Here is a 10,171-nt window from a genome sequence, read left to right as displayed (position 1 = left end):
ATAGAATATTAATCCCCTCTAGCTCCCCCCAAAAAAATATTACAAAGTGCTAAGTAATTATATTTAAATAAGTTATTCTGCAAACAAAAGCTAATTGTGGGGACCTTGGATTCAAGCTTTACATATATTAATGGAAGAAAATAGATAATTTGGTGTCCAAAGATCACACGTTAATGCGATATTATTGGTTGAGATGATGTTATCAAATTAATTAATGACATGCATTGTCAATATTTTATGCATCATGTATTTAATTAGACTGACCCTTTGGGAGCTAGCACTTACTTGGAAGCATCAAAGGCCGGGATAGCTAGCCATATTATAAATTAATATTAGTGCTCTCAATTATTTGAGATTTTCAAATATTTATGACATGGATGCATGATCATAACTATATATGATTCTGGTTTGTTTCAAGACCCATGCCCTATATATTCAAAACTCGATGGCCGTTACCATCTTTCATATGAACGACACATAAATAATGTACATCGATCTTAAAGCAATAAATTATTCACAACGATCTGAATTAGTACTGCAAGATCAAAAACGATTATCTGTGATAAATTAGTTGCAATAACAATGACTAGTTAATGTGAGAATCTACTTATTTTGATAAAAAAAAAAAAAAAAAAAAAAAGTCATTTTCGTTACAAATAATTGATGACGTATAAGCATTTTTCTTGTAGTACCTTGATCGCGGGTTTCAAATATATACGGCTTCCCCTTTGTTAATTAAATACTTCGTTACATGATCGGTTTTACTATTTGATACTGGTCGTAGCAACCATGCATATATAATTTTATACCAAACTTGGAATGCCATTATCATGCTGATCATCGAGGTATGTAAAAGGAATGTGGTCCAGTTACATTGATAAAGAAAATGCATGATTAAAGCTAATAATATTGGTTTCTCTGATACCACGCACGCACATATTCACATGACTTAATTACACTAGTACCGAAACACACAAAGTTGTTGACAAGCATTTTCCAAATTTTATAGCTTATGAAATGAGTTCAAAACTTGAAAGATCCTATAGATGGCCAGCAAGTACGCTCATATATATGACCCCATGCTTGCAGAGAGTGGCTCACGGTATCTAATTCTAGGGGCGCTCCAGCCCCGTGAATAAGGGTCGGTGCATGTTCTAACATGAAGCCACCGACTCCGTTAACGTTTGACATTTGAGAGAGAGAGAGAGAGAGAGAGAGAGATGGTGTACGTATTGATGTGTGAGATAGACACGGAGCATATATGGCAAAGATCGAGGGTAGAGATTGGTGGATCGATGTTCCATATTTATAAATGCATGCATGGATGATATGATGGATATTGGACTGAGTCTAGTCAACATTAAGGTCAAGAGAGATTGGCTGCCTGGGCGTTGCTTTCTCTCTCTCTCTCTCTCTCTGCCCCTTTGATTGCTTTGAAGGTCATACCTCGTGGGTTTGTCTTTTTATGAGATCAAAGCGATGTTACACTCCTCTGCGCGCATTTATAGTTTAAGATTGAGAGAGATCAGAGCCTTTAATTTGGGGATGACTCGTACATGTGTATGTCGGTGTAAGAGAGAGAAAAACATGAAGCTATCCGGTGGCCTGAATTAATCCTCGGCCTGTGAGTCAAAAGACTGCAGGCATGTTCAGCTGAGTTTGGAAGCCACGTGCCACCAAACCGAATACGTAGATCAGGGGGAATGAGGAGAGACAAATATGAAGGGACCCCCCCGGGATTTAAGGGTTTTAGATGTGAAATATAAAAGTGATCGAGAGAGGGAGAGAGGGAGGGAGTACTCAGACCATTTACCAATCCAAAACGACAAAGCTGACTCGTGGCCGACAGCTCTTCCGTGCATGGCCCCTTACCCCAATCTACGTTTTTGTTTTTGCACCTCCTCCCTGATCCCTCCCTCCCTCTTATCTCTCTTATAAACAAAAAATGTTATTTTTATTTTTATAATTTGAATAAGTCTATTTATAAATATCTCTATTGACAGTACCACAACCATACTTGAAAGCTTAGTACTATATCTATCAGTTTATATAAAAAACAAGTATTTATATATACAATAGGCATATAATTAAGTAACATATATATATATATATATATTTTTGTTATCATTTCATGTATAATTGATGCGACACATGTTGACTAGTGCCAATCACTTAAATGAAGAATCGCATCGAACTAATTGTATGACTAAGGATTATATTTCAAAATGAAGATTAATTAACAAAGCTTTTGATCGTGCAAAAGAACAAAGATGCGATCAAAAGACAATATATTTTTGTGTGCATTAAAATTAAACACATCCAAAATATGGATAGGATAATACTTCTTTTATATATTCTATATATATATATATATCACAAAATCATCATGTTATTGATCATACAATTAATTACTTTTTTTTAGTATTAATATTTAATTATGACGTTATAATCTATCTATCCGTTCCAAAACTAAACAATAACTACTCCTAAAACGTGCAAGGAAATTAAGAAGGATTCAAAGCAATCTTGGTAGAAAACGATAGCCCCAACTACTCGATAAGCATGGACTAGCTGATCTCAAGTCAAACCAATCGTCAAAGCACCGTTGGAACTTGGAACATCGTCGTACATATCCTTTTTGATACATAGGAACTTATCTAATATCTATTACTGGCAACCTGACCCCTCAGTGTATATATGCACTTGGACCTTCTAACAAATCATATGGGATTGCCTTTGTGTGGTTGAGAATAGTTTGGAGTTGTTTAAATTCTAGCAGATACAAGGAAGACAAAAAAAAAAAAAAAAAAAAAACATCTATATATTATATATATATATATATATATATATATGTATAGAAAATAATTAGCTAGGTATATATATATGCATGTCCATATATAAAACATCGTGACAAGTTTTCTTGCTTCGTAAATAGTCATGTATATAGTTGATGTTTTATTATAAGAAAAATGCTTTAGCTCCCTATAAAACATCCCGATGATCGGTCTTGATGAAATTTTGTATTTTATTTTTACTTAGTGATTAAGAAAGTATTTTTTTAATAATGTTGTATTTTTTTTTAAATATTAAAGGGGATTAAAAAAATATATGAAAAAATAAAGAAAAAAAAACAAGAAATGCATTAAGCGGGATATATAATGATCTCTCGGGAGCCATCATCAGTGTTATAGTGCTACGTTATTATAAATAACTCATGATCACAAATATTTATTTTTATTGTAAGGACCATCTATTAATATTAATACTACTTTTGATGATATTGTTTTTCCCTTTATAAAAGCGAGTAGTTGTGCATTTAAATGCACTTAAAATATACGGAATGTATTTTTAATTTAGTTTACGAACTAAGGTTATATTACCTACGTATCTAAGAATTGGATTTGATAATTATCAATCCTTTATTCAAGTACAATTACATCCTCAAAAAGGAATGAAACGTGGCTCCACTTCACATGTTCGTACAACTTTGCCGTAATTCCCTTAATTTTTTTTTTCCTTTTTATTTTCTTCCAGTACCAAAAGGGTATTAACAATTTTTATATGTGTGCTTTGACACAAATAAAATCATACAAAACATGCATGTTTTTGTACTAGAAATGTTAACTGTATGCCCATAAAAAACGTATAAAGAATTTACATGCATATATGGACGTGGCCAGATTTTCTCCTTTTTTTTTTATATATCTTGACTTTATAAAATGAAAATTGTGTACATGTGAGAAAACCATGTAAATGTGTAAATTTTTTATATGTTTTTTATGCATACAGTTAGCATTGCTCTTTTTGTTGTTGTGAAAAACACACAACAACAATTAATGACAAATTATAAGCGAAAGTAAATATAAGTAAATCAATCACACGACATGAAATTAACGTAGTTCAGCAACGTGTCTATGTCTATAGAACTCACTGTTTAAAACATTCAGGGCATACTAAATTATTCATTAAGTATATATTTATAGTATCATACAGCGAAAACTCTAACTTTTACTTTTCTGCTTTATTTGTTCACACGGAATCATGTCAACCGCGCCTCGAATGAAATCTCTGTCGAATTCTTGCTCAAGCTACATGTTGAGCGAGACTTGAATGAACTCTCAGCCTTAAGCTTTATTTGCTTGAGCTGTCTGTCACGCGAAATATTAATAATTGTGTTTAAATCTTAGTTTAGATCGATTATGTGCGCGCAGCCCTGCATCTAAATTATAATTCTGGCTTCAACCTTGTTAATACCCCTTTTGCATGGTACTTATCCACCTAATTAATCAAGGAACTCTAGTCAATGTTGTCATTCACTTACGAAACTATTGTCATTTAGGGGTAAAATTTCAACGCACGTGGCGGCCTCCAACTTGGCATATACGGCTAGCTGCATATTGGTTAATTGGTTTGAACGACAGAGTCGTGATAACTCGTCCAATAATATTGTAATAATATAATATAATATAATTAATTTTGCTGATCATATTCGGTAACAATTTGAATTGAAGGTCGCAATTGGTGCACTGGTCTACTTCTTTGCTGAATTTTGTCGTGCCTAATATATATTATATTCTTTTCAGTAGGAATTAATCTTTGATCAGTTAGGTAAGCCATGGTCAAGTAAACGTTAATTACTATGATCTCTCCATAAAAATAATCAACCCTTGCGCTTCTAATTTTACAGTTTAGACCTTGAAATTCAGGGCTTAGTCTTGGGTCTTTGCTCTATTACTTTGAAAATTAAACTAATTCTCTTTAATTTCCAGCCTGTCACGTGAAACAAGCATGCATATTTTTGTTTAGGTCTATATTTATATAGTAATATTAGATACAGTTTTAGAGTGTGTAAATCTCGAACACTCTTTAAAAAAAAAAAAAGTGATAAGGTCCATGATTAAAAAAAATAGTTTTTTCACGTAGGTTTCAGATTTATTCACTTTTTCAAAAGGAGTATGCTTAACTTGTATACTCTAAGACTGCAAATATCAATTCTCGTATTTATAGTATTCTTCCGAAACTTAATTTGGTGGGAAAATTATAGTATGCCCTATATATCTCCATCATGTCAAACGGTATATTGAATTGTTTTCATACAAGCTAGCTAATTAAATTGAATATTTGTATGTTTTTTGTCTAAAGGGCTTGCTAAATATAGTACCCCCGTACGTAGCTCCTTGATGTATGTCCCCTCTCCATGCATGTTTATTGATGTCGAGTTTATTTTCGAACATATTGATAACCAACTATGAAGTCTCACGCCATGTTATATGTATATATTTGAGCAATAGCACCACCACCACTTGTTAAAATCATTTGGTAGCAAAAGAAGATATAATATATTCTTTGTTAGCTATAATTGTCTAATTGCCATTATTAGATGCCGATTAAGCACCTCAGCTTTACCCTCACGATGCCTCGGTCTTTCATCCTATCATTCAAGTGATCTGAAAGGCGCTTGAAGGCCACACGCCACCTCAACTCACGATTTGCTTTGTATAGGTTTGTGTCCTTGCCATCTCTTTCACCTTTTTCTAACTCGCAAATATAGCATGTAATCAGAATACATATATGACATGGTCAGCAGCTTCAGCAACACCTTGCGTGGTCTCTGCTCTTCACCATAATTTCACCCCGTGTACACATCTAACACCTAATTCCCACTCGCTCACGAGAGAATACATTTTTTTTTTTGAACCATTGACATATATTAGAAAATCCTTTATTAAGACAAGTTGGGCATTATTTTAAACTTAAGTACTTCAAATTCAAAAATAAAATAAAAAATGAATTAAGACTTTTAACCAAACATGTTTAATTGTATTCTCAATAGTTGTTTGAATCTTGCATTCGATCCCAACCCTCATGTATTACTTCTTCTTTATCAATATACTATTAATTACATATTACCGAGGAAAAAAAAAAACGTGTTAGGCATCACATATAGCCAAAGGTTGGAAGCACAGCTCACATTAAGGAGAAAGACAGACTAGGGCCGTCCAATGTCCATATATGGTGGGTGAAAGAAGACAAGGCTGGATGGGTCCCATCCCCGCAGCCCCATCTCCCACTTGCCCATTCATCCTCCTCGTTTTTGTATATAATTTTTTTAAATTAATTAATTAATTAATAATTGTCCCCTCCTCAAGTTTCAATTTAACCCCAAACCTGGTCAACTTCCATACTTTAACCATGGTTAGGTTAATTCGACCCAAGAAAATTCAGACCCCACCATTATTTTCAAATTATATTATTCGTCGTCTAACCCCACCCACACACTCACCTCGTCTAGGGTTTATTTGCTCATATTTATATATATGTGCTTGTGTCATTGGATCACAAAACCTCCCCACGCGCCCTCCACATATATTAATATAACTTTTTATTTTATGTATTTGTTTTTACCTTATTCAATAGGATTGGAATTTAATTAAAATAATTTATATGATATATATGTATAATTTATTGTTAGATTAAGATATTTGTAATTTATGAAGTTGCGGAAGTATTATATAAATTAAAAGCCAAGCCAAGACACGTGATTGAAGTTAGAATTCCAAAATTCTAGCTCCCTTTTTATGAAACATGAGTTATAACTAAGTAATTAATTAAGCTTAAAATAGAGAAAAAAAAAATGAACTAGTTTCCAATCCCACAAATATGGTAGTGTAAATATTTTTTTTTTAGTAATACTAGATACTGTTCTGGAGTATGTAAGTCCTGTTAGACATCTTTGTTTTTTTTTTCAAAATAGGATCCATTGTGAGAAAATCAATTTTTTTCGTGTGGGTCTCATATGTGCTCCACTTCAAAAAAACGCACGAGATTTGCAGTACAAATCATTTTCTTATTTTTCTTGTTTAAGAATCACGAACTTAAATTAATTTTTACGAATCTCTCGTATTTTATATAAAAGGGTGGAAAAGTTTTATATATATATATATATATATATATATATATATATATATAAGAGTCAAGATTTGAGTAGATAAATGTTTTTTCTTTTTCAATACCTTTTCAAAAGACAATCTCGTTAATTAAATTCTTGTTGCAAATCTTTGTCTAAAACATTAAGATAACCTTGATTCCATCCTTAAGTTATGTTAAAAAAATAATTCACCACTTCAATATGGATAAAACCCAAAAAACAAATAGAACTGAAACTGATGAATAAGTAATATTTAACCTTGAATAATCTTATGATAGGTAAATTTATGGTGATCAAGATTTTTTATTTTTATTTTTTTTAATATTCATTAATGGACAAATTAGTTCTATTATTGGGTACATGATGCCCTAATTTTTAGCTCCAATATGCTCATGACTACCACAGTTCTCATCAGCATGATGTATAGATTTCAATACACTCTCTCTAAATGAGACTCAGATTTGCATCAGATCCCTCCTCTCCTCTGTCTACACAAGAAAGCAAAGCAAATAATATATAATACACAAACATTTCAACTAATTATTATTCTATGTCCAAATATTTAAACTTTTCGTGTGTGAGAAATGACTGCGTTCTGAGTCTTTGTCCCCGGCCCTCAACATCCCCCCCCCCCCCCCAGCTTATCATCTCTCTTTTCCTCTCCTCGACTTCCATTTTTCTACAGTCTGCACTCGAACTTGCTCTTTCTCTTGTCGTAGAAATAAAAAAATCTTAAGAAAATATCATTTTAAATGTGAGCTTCGAGTATCGGAGCTATCTCTCGATCTTTCTGATCTTTTCCTTTCTCTCTTGTTTATTTTTCTTTCTTTATCCTCTCTTTTTCTTAATATTTTCCCACTTCCCTTAAAATAAGCAAAAGCTAAAAAATAACAGTTTAATTTGATTATTTTTAATATTTTTCTTGTTTTCTGTTTTCCTTTTGTTTCCCTTTGATGTGTCTATGGCTGGTTTGGATTTAGGCCCTTCCCCAGCTCGCTACATGCACCACCTTCAAAGGCCGGACTTTAACCACCAGAGGCAACAACAGCAACATCATCAACAACATCAACAGACTGATTCCGATGACGACAACAACCAAGCCGGACAGTACTCCGGGGATCACCAGGACGATGGTCACCATCAGGGCCTCGAGCTGGTGGCCGGCAACGCAGCGGGACCCGGGGACATCGTGGGTCGGAGACCCCGAGGCCGACCCCCAGGGTCCAAGAACAAGCCCAGACCACCGGTCATAATCACCCGAGAGAGCGCAAACACCCTCAGAGCCCATATTCTTGAGGTCGGAAGCGGCTGCGATGTGTTCGACTGTGTCGCCACCTACGCGCGCCGTCGACAGCGCGGGATCTGTATTCTAAGTGGCAGCGGGACCGTCACCAATGTTGTCCTCAGGCAGCCAGCTGGGGCAGGAGCCGTAGTCACGCTTCATGGGAGGTTTGAGATACTCTCGCTCTCTGGATCTTTCCTGCCACCGCCGGCCCCACCTGGTGCAACCAGCCTGACAATATTCTTAGCCGGTGGGCAGGGCCAGGTGGTGGGAGGTAGTGTGGTAGGGGAGTTGACCGCAGCCGGGCCAGTCATCGTCATAGCGTCGTCGTTTACTAATGTTGCATACGAAAGGTTGCCACTGGACGAGGAGGAGCAGCTCCAAATTCAGCAGCCTGCATCGCAGGATTCGGGTGGTGGCGGTGGTAGCGGAGGTGTGGGGAACAATCCATTTCCGGACCCGTCTGTGGGGTTTCCTTTCTTGAATTTGCCGCTTAATATGCCGCCGAATGTTCAGTTACCAGTTGATGGAAATTGGGCTGGGAATTCATCTGCACGAGGTCCGTTCTGAGGGAATTGGAGTTCATCAGGATGTTTGCTGTAATGTGATATTTCGGATAGGAGTATTTTAAAGGCTTTATGCTGGAGGCTTTTGGATCGATCAGATGCTTAAAGGTCAGAAAAAATCATGCTGTCATGAACATGGTTATGTTTCTTCTTTTTCTCTTTTCTTTTTCTAGTTCTTCTTCTTCGGTTGTTGGTGTGGTGACTACTCTTAATTTCTACTTGATCTTCTTCTACTGCCAATTCCTTTTCCGGATTTTGGTCTCTTTGATTTCTGGGCCGGAGTAGTATTCTGTATCTTACTTCTTAATATTAAATGGTTTGAGGATTCAGCTTTCTAACAACATTTGTGTATTATTATTATTGTTTATATCATTTGGTTTAGAAACTGGCAGTGACTGATCATCTTTTACTGATAGTAATAGATTGGCTAGGTTTCTCGTTTCTTCCCCTTTTTGATATGGAGTACTAGGTTATCGATCTATTCTTGGATCAACTATTATATGTTTACCCTTCTTTACGTACATAGTACTATGATAGTAGTTCTCTCTCTCTATATATATATATATAATGAATCTATGAAAGTGTGTTCAATTTGTACATGATCTTATAGGATTTGGGAACATGGGATTGTGTTTTTTTGCATTGTTTTCGGACAATAATATATACAACAGTGTTAAAGGACAAGGGTTTTTCCAAGCGTTAGGATTCTAGCTAGCTCCTACCTAGTTGGATGGACAACGTAGGTGTCGGTGCCAAGCCAACAGATCGAACTTACATTAATGTTCAACGTTGCCAAGAAAAGAAAACAGTAGTGCTTGACCTGAATTTCCTTATCTAATCCTTTTGGGAAATGTGGAGCTCCTTTGTTTCTATTGAAGTACTCAATTAACCTCTTCTAATTATCCAAATCAATGTGTTGAAAATACAAAAAAGAAACACAAACAGCTAGCCGGGCATATGATCAACGTGTCTTTTGGCGAGTTTCTAGTGCTAAAACTATTCTTCTGATCTCGCCCATAAAGTACTCCACATGCATGCATGGGCGAGTACTATTTGATAATAATTCATGCATTAGTTACTCCAATATTTGTTTTTTCGGAAAGAAAAGGTAATTCGGGTTCTTTCTTAAGCAACTAGCTAGCTTATTGGGTCGATCGTGTTTAGATCTGATTGTCCTGGCCAGCGTTAATTCTAGTAATCAACAGGCACCATTACCTGCGTACCCGAAGGAGATCAAAAGAGTTACACACACAGTACACAAACACATATATATGGACATTAGCCTTGGAACCTTGATTAATTCTGCTGCGGCGTCCTCGATCGGAGTCAAGCATCGATAGATCATATTTGGTTTAGACACTGTTTTGTAATTGCAGGAAACATCCAGGCATGCAT

General features: G+C 35.3%; 1 protein-coding gene across 1 annotated transcript; it reads left to right on the top strand.

Annotated features, from left to right (window-relative positions):
* Window positions 1–7,475: 7,475 nt before the first annotated feature.
* On the top strand, window positions 7,476–9,167 carry LOC121237082 (AT-hook motif nuclear-localized protein 23-like). Its single transcript, XM_041133653.1, has one exon. It carries the CDS (start codon window positions 7,890–7,892, stop codon window positions 8,778–8,780), a length of 891 nt encoding a protein of 296 aa, XP_040989587.1. The 5' UTR covers window positions 7,476–7,889; the 3' UTR covers window positions 8,781–9,167.
* Window positions 9,168–10,171: the final 1,004 nt, after the last annotated feature.

Source organism: Juglans microcarpa x Juglans regia, chromosome 6S (genome assembly GCF_004785595.1).
Source record: "Juglans microcarpa x Juglans regia isolate MS1-56 chromosome 6S, Jm3101_v1.0, whole genome shotgun sequence".
NCBI classification, from domain to species: domain Eukaryota; kingdom Viridiplantae; phylum Streptophyta; class Magnoliopsida; order Fagales; family Juglandaceae; genus Juglans; species Juglans microcarpa x Juglans regia.
This window is presented reverse-complemented; position numbering and strand designations above follow the sequence as displayed.

Coding starts and splice junctions, on each gene's coding strand:
- LOC121237082 (XM_041133653.1), top strand. CDS start 7,890: ATGGCTGGTTTGGATTTAGGCCCTTCCCCAGCTCGCTACATGCACCAC.